This window comes from Staurois parvus, unplaced genomic scaffold (genome assembly GCF_062004578.1).
Source record: "Staurois parvus isolate SC_StPar_1 unplaced genomic scaffold, SC_StPar_1.0 ptg001239l, whole genome shotgun sequence".
NCBI lineage: Eukaryota > Metazoa > Chordata > Amphibia > Anura > Ranidae > Staurois > Staurois parvus.
The window spans coordinates 110,001-127,500 of NW_028319035.1; the positions used below are offsets into that span (position 1 = coordinate 110,001).

General features: G+C 49.1%; 1 protein-coding gene across 2 annotated transcripts in view; it reads right to left on the bottom strand.

Annotated features, from left to right (window-relative positions):
* The window catches only part of APLP1 (amyloid beta precursor like protein 1), a 65,813-nt gene that overhangs the window by 22,003 nt on the left and 26,310 nt on the right, over positions 1-17,500 (bottom strand). For both annotated transcript variants that reach the window (XM_089660403.1, XM_089660402.1), the window contains exons 2-8: positions 13,911-14,060; positions 12,294-12,423; positions 11,515-11,627; positions 11,258-11,430; positions 10,516-10,688; positions 10,284-10,405; positions 4,126-4,200 (exon numbers count right to left, since the gene is read on the bottom strand). In XM_089660403.1, the coding sequence (XP_089516529.1) occupies positions 4,126-4,200; positions 10,284-10,405; positions 10,516-10,688; positions 11,258-11,430; positions 11,515-11,627; positions 12,294-12,423; positions 13,911-14,060 (936 nt within the window). The remainder of the gene's footprint in view (positions 1-4,125; positions 4,201-10,283; positions 10,406-10,515; positions 10,689-11,257; positions 11,431-11,514; positions 11,628-12,293; positions 12,424-13,910; positions 14,061-17,500) is intronic.

Sequence of the window (17,500 nt, forward strand, 5' to 3'; positions counted from 1 at the left end):
AGGGGATCATGGGGCCCCTGTGTCCTTGCCCAAACTCAAACCACACCCAAAAAAGCCTATGGAAGGTACCAGGGGCATCTCATGGGGCCCCTACTGACCCCGGACCCTTGAGCTGTGCCCGAGTACTCGAATGGTCAGTCCGCTCACTCAAACCACACCCCAAAAAGCCTATGAAAGGTACCAGGGGCATCTCATGGGGCCCCTACTGACCCCGGGCCCTCGGGCAGTGCCGAGTGCTCGAATGGTCAGTCCGCTCACTCAAACCACACCCAAAAAAGCCTATGGAAGGTACCAGGGGCATCTCATGGGGCCCCTACTGACCCCGGGCCCTCGGGCAGTGCCGAGTGCTCGAATGGTCAGTCCGCTCACTCAAACCACACCCAAAAAAAGCCTATGAAATGTACCAGGGGCATCTCATGGGGCCCCTACTGACCCCAGGCCCTCGGGCAGTGCCGAGTGCTCGAATGGTCAGTCCGCTCACTCAAACCACACCCAAAAAAGCCTATGGAAGGTACAAGGGGCATCTCATGGGGCCCCTACTGACCCCAGGCCCTTGGGGAGTGCCGAGTGCTCGAATGGTCAGTCCGCTCACTCAAACCACACCCAAAAAAGCCTATGAAAGGTACCAGGGGCATCTCATGGGGCCCCCTACTGACCCCGGGCCCTCGGGCAGTGCCCAAGTGCTCAAATGGTCAGTCTGCCCCTGGACACCTGCAAGAAGCAGCACGTTTTTGCGCAGCGCGGGAGGACGCGCGATCTTGCGCACGTTCCCGCACCGCACCTGGTGTGAACAAGCCCTAACGCATCCGGAGGAACCTATTATTGGCCGCGTTTCCGCGGCTTTTTTTCCACCGGGTAAGTGGACCCCGGAGGACGTTACCTTGTTAGCCGCAGCTGGCGGTCATATGGCGCAGTATGACATCGACTTTTGCCGCGTAACCGTATACTTGGTTACACAAGCTCTCTATCTGTCAAGCTGTCAGGTTCCACATTTTGTTTTTATGACGAGGAATTATCAGCCGGCTTGGGTTTCACAATATCTCCTTTCTCTCCCTCTCCCTGAAATGTTATCTGTTGTAGTCACCGGTAATACGACCCTCCGAGAGAGGCCTAAAGGAACCGAAAAGCTATTACTTTAGGGATTTCGAAAATTAATGACTTGCCCATCTGCTCCTCGTGCAGAATTCTTTTGGTTTTTTTTTGGCTTAATGGCCGGGTAGACTCTGGGGTATTGGAGCTCACGATTCAGAAATTCTTGATATTCAAAAATAAACATTTTTCAGCTTTTACATTTTATTACATGAGACTGCTAGAAATCAGTGTTACGACCGGGTAATAGGGAAACACAGATTAGTGTCTGCAAGGGCCGCACAGAATGTTCCAAAGGTTGGGTACCGGGGTCATAGACAAATGTGCTCTTCCAGCCTCGTGGTTTGGTGAAGACCCCTTTCTGTTCCACCATGACTGTGCCCCTGTGTACATAGACCGCTCCATGAAGACATGGTTTGACCAGTTTGGTGTGGAGGAACATGAGTGGCTTGCACAGAGCCCCAACCTCAGCCGTAATGAACTGGAATGTCAATTGTGAGGAAGGTCTTCTCAGAAGCCTTCCTAGAAGAGTGGAGGATGCCATGGTATAGCCACAAATGAAGGCCAACGCCTTATGTTTGGTTTTGGACTAGGATGTCCCACAAGCTCTTATAGATGTGATGGCCAGGTGTCCATCTAGTGATAGATGTGATGGCCAGGTGTCCATCTAGTGATAGATGTGATGGCCAGGTGTCCATCTAGTGATGGATGTGATGGCCATGTGTCCATCTAGTGATAGATGTGATGGCCATGTGTCCATCTAGTGATAGATGTGATGGCCATGTGTCCATCTAGTGATAGATGTGATGGCCAGGTGTCCATCTAGTGATAGATGTGATGGCCAGGTGTCCATCTAGTGATAGATGTGATGGCCAGGTGTCCATCTAGTGATAGATGTGATGGCCAGGTGTCCATCTAGTGATAGATGTGATGGCCAGGTGTCCATCTAGTGTTCTTTAATTGATCAATTACCATAGAAAGACACATTCATCATGGGTGCCCGTGGGTGTTGAGATACTCACCATTTGTTTGCAGCACCAGTGGGCACACCATCAATTCCAGATTTATACTTTTTTCCTTCTAAACCAATTGTCTTGTGCTGCGACTTCCAACCCCAAGCCTGCCTAACCTTGCTGTCACATAATCAAGATCAGATGCCATGTCCACACATGACAAGCTGGAGATGTTGATTTTTGAAGGAGACTATTTTTCCGATCTCTAGAAACAATGACTTGAAGAGTAGGACAAGGTGTCATTCTATTCTGCCAATAGTTTGGTTCTGGGTGTAAAGAACAGAGAGGGTGTAATGTACATATACAGTACAAATGCTGTGTCGGATGATAGTAATGAGGACACGGCCATATTGTACCAGAAGGCAAAGGGACCGTCTAAAACCAGTGGCATGCCATGGGCATGGTGGCAAAGAGAAGGCCAACTTTGTATTAATGGTCATGGTTTTGAAATAAGATGTCCAAAAAGCTCATATAGGTGTGATGGTTAGGTGTCCATCTAATATTCCTTTATTGAACAATGAGAAGTAAACAACATATCCCTCATGGTTGCCCATGGGTGATGAGATGCCCACCGTTCATTTCCAGCACCAATGGGCCCACCATCAAGGCTGAATTTATACTTTTTGCCCCTCTAGACCAACTGTCTTGTGCTGCCTCTTCAAATCCCAGTTGACTGGGATTTATACTTTTTGCCCCTCTAGACCAACTGTCTTGTGCTTCCTCTTCAAATCCCAGTTGACTGCCAAGCCTAGTTGTCACATAATCAATATCAGATGCCATGTTCACTCAAGGCAAACTGCATCTGGAGATTTTGAGGGAGTCTATTTTTCCAGTCCAAGATGGTACATATAGAAACAATGACTAGGAAAGTAGGACAAGCTGGTGACTACTTCGAATGGTTTGGATCTTGGCGTAAAGACCAGAGAGGGTGAGATGTATGTATACAGTACAAAAACGGTGTCGTATGATGGTAATGAGGACATGGCATAATTGTACTGGAAAGCAAGGTGACCATGTAAATCAAGTGGCATATCATAGCCATGGTGTAAGATGCGTCACCATTGACCGGGTACGTTTCAGGCATAATCGGGCAATACCTACACAGTTTTGGTGGTGACATCACCCATCGAAACCAGATGCAGCGTTGTGGGGATACGTCTCAGCAAACAATGACTAGGAAAGTAGGACAAGCTGTTGCTCTACTGCCAATGGTTTGGATCTTGGCGTAAAGGCCAGAGAGGGCGAGATGTATGTATACAGTACAAAACCGGTGTCAGGTGATGGCAATGAGGACATGGTAATATTGTACTGGAAAGCAAGGTGACCATGTAAATCAAGTGGCATATCATAGCCATGGTGGAAGATGTGTCACCATTGACCGGGTACGTTTCAGGCATAATCGGGCAATACCTACACAGTTTTGGTAGTGACATCACCCATCGAAACCAGATGCAGCATTGTGGGGATACGTCTCAGCAAACAATGACTAGGAAAGTAGGACAAGCTGTTGCTCTACTGCCAATGGTTTGGATCTTGGCGTAAAGGCCAGAGAGGGCGAGATGTATGGGTACAGTACAGGCAAGCTAAGGCAATGTTGGGCACTTCAGGTGAATGGGTTTTGTGAATTTAAAATTTTGATTGCAGGACCTATAAATACCCTTTATTATGGTCTTTCAAACCTCCATCCATCATAACAGACATCTGTGCAAAATTCAAGGGCACAACCAACGACATGTCGCTTTAATTGTCAACGCCTTCATGACTTTTAGTCCCACGCCGCAAAAAAACCTCCTCCATTCGCAGCAGCCACCAAGTCTTATCATCTCCCTATGTTTAATTTCGGTTTTTCCTCAGAAACATAAATTAGTCTTAGGCTTTGATGTCTTTCAAATCTCACAGACCCCCACGAGGCTCTCGCCCACACTCCCCGAGCACAAATGAATGCCAGAAAATTATTTTTCCATTTGTCATCCCCCTGAGTCAGAAAAATACATGTTCTTAGGATGAGTCACTAGCTATGTACCTCGTTCAGCGCCTGCCGGTCAGATTTGGGTAGGTTTTTGGCCTGGTTATCAGCTTCCGCCCATTCCTTCATCACCTACAGGTGGAGAAAGCAAAAATTTAGGTGACATAAACAGAACTTCCTCAAGGGATAGTCCGTTTGGACCTTTTCTGCGCTCTTTTGCACCTAGTCTGTTGAAACTGAAGTGTAGGCATAGCAATTTTTACATGGCTACATTGGACCAATCCCACAAGTATGGCTCATATTTACATTGGTTCAAGCTGTAAAAATTGCCTTCAGCTTTAATCTCTTGCCGCCCACGTAACACATTTGTGTGGCGGCAAACAGGGTGGGTTTTAACGCCCACACACCTCATTGATGGTCGGGGGTTTTGGCGCTTAGAGTGTGCTCACTGCGCGCTACTAGCACATTGACTGAGCTGTCATAGATAGACTCTAGTAATGATTGGGAGCTGGCAGACTGGCTCTTGATCATGCAACCACTTTTGACAGCCAATCACAGTGGTCACGTGATTGGAAAGTCCTTCCCGTGCCCCAGGTGTAAAGACCCAGTTAAAGGGACACCGGGACTGGGAAGGAAGGGGGTTAAGCAATGTGGCTCTGTGTTGATCAGCATAGGCTCAAGGCAAGGACACAGCAAATATTATTGAGGTCTATGTGGGCTCAGTTCAGAACAAAGCAGGGTAGGACTGACCATTTGGAAACTCGGGCACTGCCCGAGGGCCCGGGGTCACTAGGTTGCCCCATGAGATGCCCCTGGTACCTTTTTCGTAGGCTTTTTTGAGTTTGGGCAAGGATACAGGGGCCCCACGATCCCCTATTGCCCAGGGGCCCCATGAGTTGTCAGTCCGCCCCTGCACCAAAGTGATAAGTGCTGGGGAAAAATGTAGACATGCTGCACAAAAACTCTCCCTGTGGTCCACCTCCTCTTAAACCAAAGGAGCCATCACTGTGTTTCTTCTTCTCCTAACTCAGAGTCTTCTTTTATAACTCAGACGTCTTCTTTATAAGCTCCTCCCACTCTCATCTCCAGATCTTCTCTGGGGCTGCACCAGTTTAAGGAACTCCCCACTCTAAACCATTCGACTGCTTGCCATTTTCAAGCTGCTTCTTCAAGGAACCCCTAGCAACCTATTAAGGCTCCCTCGATTACAAACTTAAGCCGGTTCTTGAGGACTCAAATTAAAGCCAGTTTTTCTGAGGAACCAGACAAAATTTGATCATTGGGTTGCTCCACTGGCTGCCTTCTGCCCGAAAACCCTCGATTAAAAAAAATCAACTGGGTCGGGTGGATGTTGGCAGCCAAATAGGTTCTGCATCCAATTGTATTTATCCAGTTGTTGGGATAAATACAATGGCTGCAGCAGGAAATTCATCCAAGTGCCTCCTAAGCGTGGATGGAGGAACCTCTTTAGATTTTTTTTTTTACTCTTTTCATTGCTGGTGGTGGGACCAGTGTATCCAATACCAAAAAAATTTCAGTTTTTCATTCAGATTATGTTTTCAAATTTGTATTCTTTTCTGGTACTGGTGGTACCAGTACAGCAGATGATAGATCAGTAGAAGCATGGTCATCATAATACAACTGGAAAATTAGGTTCAGACTTCGCTTTCAGAGGTTGGGTATATGTGTAGCCAGACATTTTACAAAATTGGATGAAATGATGGTTTCAATAAACTGGAAAGGTATATAATTAAATTTTCCCCGCTCTAAGGCAGTGAAAAAAATCAGATGACTTTCCATGAACTTGCGTAGTTTTTCCCCAGATCAAACCCAACTCAATTCAATCATCTGATGAACTGTTTTGAAGCTGGTCAGTTTTGTCTTCACAACTGACCAAATCTGGGTGGTTGCCCCAGTCATTGGTGGTAGATTGCTTCATTTCTGGAGACTGGTTGCTGTTGAAATCGACGAAAAAAAATTGCCACATGTATGGCCAGCTTTAGAATAGAAATGAAACAACCTCAGTTCCTTCTCATTTGCAATGCAACCAGCTAATGCTGAACCCCGGAGACATAGTAAGATTGATGACTTCAGCACGTTCTCGAGTGTTATCATATAGAAACCTTCTGGCTGATGAGCTCATCCTCCCTGCAGAGGCTCCCATCTGGCTCTGCTTCTGGAATATGTTCTAAGCCCATAGGGAAAGTGTCTGAAATATCTTCTAAACATAGAAGAAGTATGATAAAATATCTTTGCAATAAATGTGCTTGATATATTTTGTAACTCAAAACTAGGGCGTGTTCTTAAAGGAACAGCTTGAAAATGGCAAGAGTGGGGAGTTCCTTAAACTGGTGCAGCCCCAGAGAAGATCTGGAGATGAGAGTGGGAGGAGCTTATAAAGAAGACATCTGAGTTATAAAAGGAGACTGAGTTAGGAAAAGAAGAAACACAGTGATGTCCTCTAGTGTTCTATGGTCACTACCTATACCAGCCATTCTCAACCAGGGCTTTGTGAAAGCCTTGGGTTCCTTAATAGGTTGCTAGGGGTTCCTTGAAGGAACAGCTTGAAAATGGCAAGCAGTTGAATGGTTTAGAGTGGGGAGTTCCTTAAACTGGTGCAGCCCCAGAGAAGATCTGGAGATGAGAGTGGGAGGAGCTTATAAAGAAGACATCTGAGTTATAAAAGGAGACTCTGAGTTAGGAGAAGAAGACACACAGTGATGTCCTCCAGTGTTCCATGGTAACTACCTATACCAGCCATTCTCAACCAGAGCTTTGTGAAAGCCTTGGGTTCCTCAATAGGTTGCTAGGGGTTCCTTGAAGAAACAGCTTGAAAATGGCAAGCAGTTGAATGGTTTAGAGTGGGGAGTTCCTTAAACTGGTGCAGCCCCAGAGAAGATCTGGAGATGAGAGTGGGAGGAGCTTATAAAGAAGACGTCTGAGTTATAAAAGGAGACTCTCAGTTAGGAGAAGAAGAAACACAGTGATGTCCTCCAGTGTTCTATGGTCACTACCTATACCAGCCATTCTCAACCACAACTTTGTGAAAGCCTTGGGTTCCTCAATAGGTTGCTAGGGGTTCCTTGAGCTGTGGCTGACTGGAATCCCATTGAATTGTCTTCAGAATTCCAGAGTCAACACTACAATGGCATGACACCAATAATCTTTTTAGCTATCTATAAGGGGGGGAATTTTTCCCCACTGACCACCAACGTAAGGGGCATTTTTTCCAATGACCCTCAAATTGGTTTTAGCAGGGGTTCCCCCAAAACCTTGAAATTATTTAAAGAGTTCCTGTAAGGTAAGAATGTTGAGAAAGGCTGACCTATACTATTGCACTGAGTTACCCCCTGACCCTGAGTTAGGAGAAGAAACACAGTGATGTCCTCCAGTGTTCCATGGTCACTACCTATACCAGCCATTCTCAACCAGGACTTTGTGAAAGCCTTGGGTTCCTCAATAGGTTCTAGGGGTTCCTTGAGCTGTGGCTGACTGGAATCCCATTGAATTGTCTGTAGAGTTCCAGAGTCAACACTACATGGCACAGTCAATGGCATGAAACCAATAATCTTTTTAGCTATCTATAAGGGGGGGAATTTTTCCCCACTGACCACCAACGTAAGGGGCATTTTTTCCCAATGACCCTCAATTAATTGGTTTTAGCAGGCGTTCCCCCAAAACCTTGAAATTATTTAAGGAATTCCTGTAGGGTAAAAATGTTGAGAAAGGCTGACCTATACTATTGCAAAGAGCTTTGGAGGAGAAAGGGGGATTTTGGGGGGGGGGGGGGTATTTGTGCTAGTAGGGATGATTGGGGGGATTTGTGCTAAGAGGGGACATTTGGGGGAAAGAATTCGTGCTAGGAGAGGGGATTTGGAAAAGGTGGGAGGGATTTATGATGAGAGAAGTAAATTTAAGGGTTAGAGAATGTATGCTCAGAAGGGAAATTTGAGGGGTAGAGGATTTGTGCTAGGAGGGGGATTTGGGGAGGAAGAGATTTGAGCTGGGAGGGGGGATTTGTACTGGAATTGGGGGGAATTTTCATTTTGGGAGAATTGTGGCTTGCAAAGGGAGTTTGTGCTTTGCCGGGTAAGTGTGGAGATAGTGCTCAATTTTTTTTTTAGGGGGGAGGGAGGGGATTTTTGCTGACCCAAAATGTTCATACATTTTTGTTGTGTGTGGTGGCAGGTGGTGCCGTTTGGCATCTTCACCCTGAGCTCTACATGACCCTGCACTGGTCATGCTGAACCGTTTTAAATCTTTTTTACCCCAGAGGATCTCCTAAAATAATTTTCAGGTCTTGAGGAACTCTTGTTAAGGCCATTTAATTGGGGGGGCAATGGAAATATATCCCTTACATTGGTGATCGGTGGGAAGAATGGTGGTTAGAATGCCACTCTTACAATGTTGACCCTGGAACTACGCAGGCATCATCAAATGGGAAGTCAATCAGTCACAGCTCAGGGAACCCCCAGATGCCTCTTGAGGAACCCCACGCTTCCACAAACCCTAGCTGAGAATATCTGGTCAAGCTGAAAATGTCCTAAGATAACAGAAATGAATGTCTCTCGCAATTAAAGACGTTCTTCTTGAGCACAATCTTAAGTGAACGGTTTAATATGTGACATGCTAACGTACAGGATGGCTCTACATGGTACAAGTCCAGAACTGCAGCTTAAAAGGTCAGGTCAATTGGTTGAGGTTAGACCCTTGGTGCACCTGCCATGTCTGGACATCTCCACACACATTACTCTCTTTACTTTCTAATCTTGAAAAAAAATGAAAATAAAACTGAATACCTTCACAATCATCAGAGTTTGTAGATTTCCTTTTTGCCACACCTTAAAATATAGGCGTAAAGCTCAAGGAGGAGTTAAAAAGTCTTCTTGGCTACCCTTAGGAGGCCAGAAGAAGACCCAGGACAATGGCTTCTAATATTATAAAACTGAATACCTTCACAATCATCAGAGTTTGTAGATTTCCTTTTTGCCACACCTTAAAATATAGGCGTAAAGCTCAAGGAGGAGTTGAAAAGTCTTCTTGGCTACCCTTAGGAGGCCAGAAGAAGACCCAGGACAATGGCTTCTGTTATTATAAAACTGAATACCTTCACAAGCATCAGAGTCTGTAGATTTCCTTTTTGCCACACCTTAAAATATAGGCGAAAAGCTCAAGGAGGAGTTGAAATGTCTACTTGGCTACCCTTAGGAGGCCAGAAGAAGACCCAGGACAATGGCTTCTGTTATTATAAAACTGAATACCTTCACAATCATCAGAGTTTGTAGATTTCCTTTTTGCCACACCTTAAAATATAGGCGTAAAGCTCAAGGAGGAGTTAAAAAGTCTTCTTGGCTACCCTTAGGAGGCCAGAAGAAGACCCAGGACAATGGCTTCTAATATTATAAAACTGAATACCTTCACAAGCATCAGAGTTTGTAGATTTCCTTTTTGCCACACCTTAAAATATAGGCATAAAGCTCAAGGAGGAGTTAAAAAGTCTTCTTGGCTACCCTTAGGAGGCCAGAAGAAGACCCAGGACAATGGCTTCTAATATTATAAAACTGAATACCTTCACAAGCATCAGAGTTTGTAGATTTCCTTTTTGCCACACCTTAAAATATAGGCGTAAAGCTCAAGGAGGATGTGAAAAGTCTTTTTGGCTACCCTTAGGAGGCCAGAAGAAGACCCAAGACAATGGCTTCTGTTATTATAAAACTGAATACCTTCACAAGCATCAGAGTTTGTAGATTTCCTTTTTGCCACACCTTAAAATATAGGCGTAAAGCTCAAGGAGGATGTGAAAAGTCTTTTTGGCTACCCTTAGGAGGCCAGAAGAAGACCCAAGACAATGGCTTCTGTTATTATAAAACTGAATACCTTCACAAGCATCAGAGTTTGTAGATTTCCTTTTTGCCACACCTTAAAATATAGGCGAAAAGCTCAAGGAGGAGTTGAAAAGTCTTCTTGGCTACCCTTAGGAGGCCAGAAGAAGACCCAGGACAATGGCTTCTGTTATTATAAAACTGAATACCTTCACAATCATCAGAGTTTGTAGATTTCCTTTTTGCCATACCTTAAAATGAGTGTAAAGCTCAAGGAGGAGTTGAAAAGTCTACTTGGCTACCCTTAGGAGGCCAGAAGAAGACCCAGGACAATGGCTTCTGGTATTTACATCAGAGAAAACAAACTATAGAAAAAAAAAATGTTGATCTAACCTCATTGATCTGTTTCATGCGCCTCTCTTCTAGCTCCATCTTTGCTCGCAGGAAGTTGGCGTGTTCAGAGCCATCGCGGGGTGACTCGAAGTAGATATCAACCCCATCGGTAGGTCGAGAGACTACGGAGCAAGCAGAATAGGGAGGTTATTGGGGGGCATCATGGAGACATCAATGGTGGAGTTAAGGATGCTGAACCCATTACAAGGTGAGCGATAGGCTGTTGTCTGACCTTTAACCTCCGGCGGGAGGGTAGGAGCACTGCTGGTTGTTTCATCCTCATATCCATTCCCCACAAAATAGTCATCCCACACCGCCGGGTGCTGGTCTGGAGAGGCCCCCGCTGTGTCCTCTCCTCCTTCCTCGATGATGTCAACGTTATCCTCTTCAATCTCCACCTCATCCCTGACAAAAAAAAGAGTGGATAGGAAAAAGGAAATGCGATGGAGACTGACTGGAAAGAGGCTGTAGTCCTGCATAGAAACACTAAGAAAGCCCTGCTCAAAATGTCTGCAAGTTCTGAAAGGAAATGTTAATCAAATTCACATAAAGGTAGTAAGAGAACAGTAGAAAGTCACCAAAATTTGAATTTTAGCCTCTGTGAACGTCTAATACTCCAGCATGTCTAGGTTGCCCTGCGCATCCATAGGCATGGAGGGGGGTGGGCACAGGCACATAGTCTGTGAGGGTGTCAGGGACTGCTGATCAGGCAGGCTCTTGGACTAGTTCTAGCCAGTGACTGACCATTTGGAAACTCGGGCACTGCCCGAGGGCCCGGGGTCAGTAAGGGGCCTCATGAGATACCCCTGGTACCTTTCATAGGCTTTTTTGGGTGTGGTTTGAGTGTGGGCAAGGACACAGGGGCCCCATGATCCCCTATTGCCCGGGGGCCCCATGAGTTGTCAGTCCGCCCCTGGTTCTAGCCCTATAAAAGTCATGACTTATTCCTGGCGCCGCCCAAATGTTCCTCTTACCCCTTTTCCGTGTCTTGCGGTTCCAGCTCGGTGACGGGGTGGCTTCTTGTGGGTTCGACGGGCTGGGGATTGCGGTTCGGGCAGCACACGTACTCCACCCCCCGGAACCTCTCTGGGCGGCAGGGGAGCAGCATGCCGTAGCTGTGGAGGTCGAGGTCCTCTGCGGCACAGGCCTTAGAGAGGGAGAAAATAGAAATGTGAATTCAGTTTTGGATGGAGCCGTCCTTTAATGGAGGTGTGTGGCCGGCATTGCTCACCGTGCGAGCCGTTTCGTGCCAGTGCTGGTAACTCTCGCAGATGTCCATCTGTTCCCGGTGAAGGAAGCGACATTTATCGGGGACAAGAAGGGCGTCGCTGACAAACTCGTTCACTGCAAAATGGACGGGAAAAAACAAAAACAAATCAGAGAATTGGAAATATATCGAGTTCCTGCATCTTTACCCCCACTGTGCCCATTATGAGGGGTTCCCACCATCCCTGTGCTGAGTTCCCGGGTCTGTACGCCCGCTGTGCCCAGTATGAGGGGTTCCTACCATCCCTGTGCTCAGTTCCCGGGTCTGTACGCCCGCTGTGCCCATTATGAGGGGTTCCCACCATCCCTGTGCTGAGTTCCCAGGTCTGTACGCCCGCTGTGCCCATTATGAGGGGTTCCCACCATCCCTGTGCTGAGTTCCCAGGTCTGTACGCCCGCTGTGCCCATTATGAGGGGTTCCCGCCATCCCTGTGCTGAGTTCCCGGGTCTGTACACCCTCTATGTCCATTATGAGGGGTTCCCACCATCCCTGTGCTGAGTTCCCGGGTGTGTACATCCACTGTGCCCATTATGAGGGGTTCCCACCATCCCTGTGCTGAGTTCCCGGGTCTGTACATCCACTGTGCCCATTATGAGGGGTTCCCACCATCCCTTTACTGATTTAGCTCACCAGACCCCACCTACGCTTTAACATTAACTTTGTCTTTAACTTTTAAAAGGAAGTCAGCCCCCAATAATAACATAGAGAACAACAGATGGGCCCGCAATGTCCTCGTAGCTCACCCAGGCAGAGGTACGGGACCACGATATGCAGGCGGCGCTTGCACTCCGGTTTCTGTTTCTGGCACCAGTTTGTCACCGTCACCGGCTGAGCTGCCTCCGTCACACCCGTGATCTGCAACTCCGGATATATCTGAAGGGAAAGAGGACAGAGGAACGGGGCTTACTGTGAGGGTGAAGATGGTGGAAGGGCACCGGGGCCCATAGCAGTCTGGGGGGCCAGTCCTAACTGTTCCTATTTACTGTCTATAGGCTCCATTATTAAAGACAGGATGAGGATCTGAACATGTACACTACATGACCAAAGGCTGAGGACAACCGACCATCACACCCCTGAGCCTCAGTCTAAAACCATGGCCATTGATATGGAGTCCCCCTCCCACCATGGCCAATAATATAGAGTCCCCTCCCACCATGGCCATTAATATAGAGCCCCCCCCATTGGCCATTAATATGGAGTTTCCCTCTCCCCATGGCCAATAATATGGAGTTGCCCCCTTCCCCATGGCCATTAATATGGAGTTGCCCCCTTCCCCATGGCCATTAACATGGAGTTGCCCCTCTCCCCCATGGCCATTAATATGGAGGTACCCCCTTACCCCATGGCCATTAATATGGATTTGCCCCCTTCCCCCATGGCCATTAATATGGATTTGCCCCCTTCCCCCATGGCCATTTATATGGAGTTGCCCCCTTTCCCCATGGCCATTAATATGGAGTTGCCCCCTTCCCTTTGGCCATTAATATGGAGTTGCCCCCTTCTCCCTATGACCATTGGTATGGAGTTGCCCCCTTCCCCCATGGCCTTTGTTATGGAGTTGCCCCTCTCCCCCATGGCCATTAATATGGAGTTGCCCCCTTCCCCACATGGACAATAATATGGGGTTTCCCCCCTTCCCCCTATCTCCATTAATATGGAGTTGACCCCTTCCCCCATGGCCAATATTATGGAGTTGCCCCCTTCCCCCATGGCTAATAATACAGAGTTGCCCCCCTTCCACCCATGGCCATTAATACAGAGTTGCCCCCCTCCCACCATGGCTAATAATATGGAGTTGGCCCCCTTCCCCTTGGCCATTATATGGAGTTGCCCCCTCCCCCCATGACCATTGTTATGGAATTGCCCCCTCCCCCCATGACCATTGTTATGGAATTGCCCCCTTCTCCCATGGCCAATAATATGGAGTTGCCCCAGATAGTAGCGAAGCTCTCTGCAGAGACAGAAGTAATTATGGGGTTAAATGCCGGCCGTAGACAAGACAAAAATCAGCCGATTTTTTTACCATTGGTGATAACGTCGGCCAATCGAACAACCGATTTTTCGTGTTTGTTTTTTTTAAACGGTCGATTTTCGACCCCTCTGTGGCCTGTATTAGGGGCTTTTACATGACCAAACATGCAGCAAGCAGGCTTTTTTTTTTGTACCCGCAACTGAAGCGCAGCAAACCAATGTGAAGAGCTTTGGATACAAAGGATTTGATGCAAAGAGATGCAGTTTTCTTCCATTTTTATTGATTTTTTATTTTGTTGATTTCCTTATCAGTTTCTGACAGATGTAGACACTGACTGAAGAGACACTGATGAGCAAAACGCATATCTCTGGCGGTGAGACTTCCTTACCTGTCTGCAGTGCTGTAAGATCTCATCATTGTTTCCTGGACAGCTTGGCACGCCGCGGGGGTCTGACACCCACTCCCCTGTTGTCAGGTCCATGTGGAGAGGGACCCGCCCGCAAAACAGGGCCAGCTGGGGCTTCCATGCGGAGATAGACTGCGGGAGGGAGAGACGGAGATGGGGTTAGCACATTGACGCATGAAAAAAGAAAATGAATGCAACGCTAATGATTGGTTCACATCTGCAGGCGTGACTAAGTGTGGGCGCACTTCCACGTGTTTTTCACATGTTCCCATGTGTTGAGTGCAGGGCAGCCAATAAAATGTGTAAGAGAAGTCCCTGATTTTTTTTCCAATGTGGCAAAGTGTGGCTGTGTGTGTCTCTAAGGGCAACGCGTTTCACCTGTACACCTGTGCGAGACTGAAGGGGAGGAGCCGCTACACCTGTGCGAGACTGAAGGGGAGGAGCCGGTACACCTGTGCGAGACTGAAGGGGAGGAGCCGCTACCCCTGTGCGAGACTGAAGGGGAGGAGCCGCTACACCTGTGCGAGACTGAAGGGGAGGAGCCGCTACACCTGTGCGAGACTGAAGGGGAGGAGCCGCTACACCTGTGCAAGACTGAAGGGGAGGAGCCGGTACACCTGTGCAAGACTGAAGGGGAGGAGCCGCTACCCCTGTGCAAGACTGAAGGGGAGGAGCCGCTACCCCTGTGCAAGACTGAAGGGGAGGAGCCGCTACGCCTGTGCAAGACTGAAGGGGAGGAGCCGCTACGCCTGTGCAAGACTGAAGGGGAGGAGCCGCTACGCCTGTGCAAGACTGAAGGGGAGGAGCCGCTACGCCTGTGCAAGACTGAAGGGGAGGAGCCGCTACGCCTGTGCAAGACTGAAGGGGAGGAGCCGCTACGCCTGTGCAAGACTGAAGGGGAGGAGCCGCTACGCCTGTGCAAGACTGAAGGGGAGGAGCCGCTACGCCTGTGCAAGACTGAAGGGGAGGAGCCGCTACGCCTGTGCAAGACTGAAGGGGAGGAGCCGCTACGCCTGTGCAAGACTGAAGGAGAGGAGCCGCTACGCCTGTGCAAGACTGAAGGGGAGGAGCCGCTACGCCTGTGCAAGACTGAAGGGGAGGAGCCGCTACGCCTGTGCAAGACTGAAGGGGAGGAGCCGCTACGCCTGTGCAAGACTGAAGAGGAGGAGCCGCTACGCCTGTGCAAGACTGAAGGGGAGGAGCCGGTACACCTGTGCAAGACTGAAGGGGAGGAGCCGCTACGCCTGTGCAAGACTGAAGGGAAGGAGCCGCTACACCTGTGCAAGACTGAAGGGGAGGAGCCGCTACGCCTGTGCAAGACTGAAGGGAAGGAGCCGCTACGCCTGTGCATGACTGAAGGGGAGGAGCCGCTACGCCTGTGCAAGACTGAAGGGGAGGAGCCGCTACGCCTGTGCAAGACTGAAGGGGAGGAGCCGCTACGCCTGTGCAAGACTGAAGGGGAGGAGCCGCTACGCCTGTGCAAGACTGAAGGGGAGGAGCCGCTACGCCTGTGCAAGACTGAAGGGGAGGAGCCGCTACGCCTGTGCAAGACTGAAGGGGAGGAGCCGCTACGCCTGTGCAAGACTGAAGAGGAGGAGCCGCTACGCCTGTGCAAGACTGAAGGGGAGGAGCCAGTACACCTGTGCAAGACTGAAGGGGAGGAGCTGGTACACCTGTGCAAGACTGAAGGGGAGGAGCCGGTACACCTGTGCAAGACTGAAGGGGAGGAGCTGGTACACCTGTGCAAGACTGTAGGGGAGGAGCTAGTACACCTGTGCAAGACTGACGGGGAGGAGCCGGTACACTTGTGCAAGACTGAAGGGGAGGAGCCTGTAACCTGTGCAAGACCGAAGGGGAGGAGCTGCTATACCTGTGCAATACTGAAGGGGAGGAGCCAATACACATATACAAGACTGAAGGGGAGGAGCCGCTACACCTGTGCAATACTGAAGGGGAGGAGCCAATACACATATACAAGATGGAAGAAGAGGAGCCGCTACACCTGTGCAATACTGAAGGGGAGGCCAGAGATCAGATCTCATTATAAACGCACACTGTGAGCATTTTCCTTTTGTAGACCAGCAGAGCGATGCAGCCGATGAACGCTATTAGGACTAGTTATATCTGATTGTTCGGACAGTGAGACGGAAACGCATTCTTATGCATGCAGTGCAAGCCATCGATAGGCCTGTGTGCAGCAGATGATGGAAGCAGACAGCGGGAAGGATTCTTCTACATTTGGCGTTCTCCCAAAAATATAACAAAAAAAAAACAATTGGCTGATTAATAAAAAAAAAAAAAAAAGTTAGTTTTTCCTCCCCGGGAAGGGAGCGACCAATCGGAGGGGGAGCTGATAGCGATGACCTAGATAATTCTCCCCGCCGTCCTAGATTTTTGGCAGTAAACAAAATGTTATCCAGGAGGAGAGGGATAAACTCCGCGTTGCGTAACGGAACAGAAGCACTCGCGAAAATTACGGTTTATCTAAAAGTCCCCTTGGGGGCGACACTGACTGACCACTTCTAAAGGAGAGCGTCCGGGGGGGGGGGGGGGAGGGGGCACACTGCCGCTACAGTGCCATCAAGTGGGACAGGGGGCTCCCCGCAGACTCAAACGGCTTCCTCTGACGTCACTGCACACTCTGAGCTCACGGGTCTCCAAACGTCTGGCAGGTCAGGGCAGTCAGGCAGAGGAGGAAAGGACTAGATAACGCTGGATGTCTTCCAGCCAGAAAATGAGGTGGAGCTCTATCTGACGTGCTGCAGCTTCTAATGCACATTGTGAGGAGCTCAGAGTGTGCGGTGATATCAGAGGAAGCCGCTTCAGTCCAGGAGAGGAGCCGGTACACATGTGCAAGACTGAAGGGGAGGGGCCGCTACACCTGTGCAAGACTGAAGGGGAGGAGCCGCTACACCTGTGCAAGACTGAAGGGGAGGAGCCGCTACACCTGTGCAAGACTGAAGGGGAGGAGCCGCTACACCTGTGCAAGACTGAAGGGGAGGAGCCACTACACTTGTGCAAGACTGAAGGGGAGGAGCCACTACACCTGTGCAAGACTGAAGGGGAGGAGCCGCTACACCTGTGAAAGACTGAAGGGGAGGAGCCGCTACACCTGTGCAAGACTGAAGGGGAGGAGCAGGTACACTTGTACAAGACTGAGGGGGAGGAGCCACTACACCTGTGCAAGACTGAAGGGGAGGAGCCAGTACACCTGTGCAAGACTGAAGGGGAGGAGCCGCTACACTTGTGCGAGACTGAAGGGGTGGAGCCAGTACACCTGTGCAAGACGGAGGATGAGGAGCCGCTACACCTGTGCAAGACTGAAGGGGAGGAGCCGGTACACCTGTGCTAGACTGAAGGGGAGGAGCCACTACACTTGTGCAAGACTGAAGGGGAGGAGCCACTACACTTGTGCAAGACTGAAGGGGAGGAGCCGCTACACCTGTGCAAGACTGAAAGGGAGGAGCCACTACACCTGTGCAAGACTGAAGGGGAGGAGCTGGTACACCTGTGCAAGACTGGAGGGGAGGAGCTGGTACACCTGTGCAAGACTGAAGGGGAGGAGCCAGTAC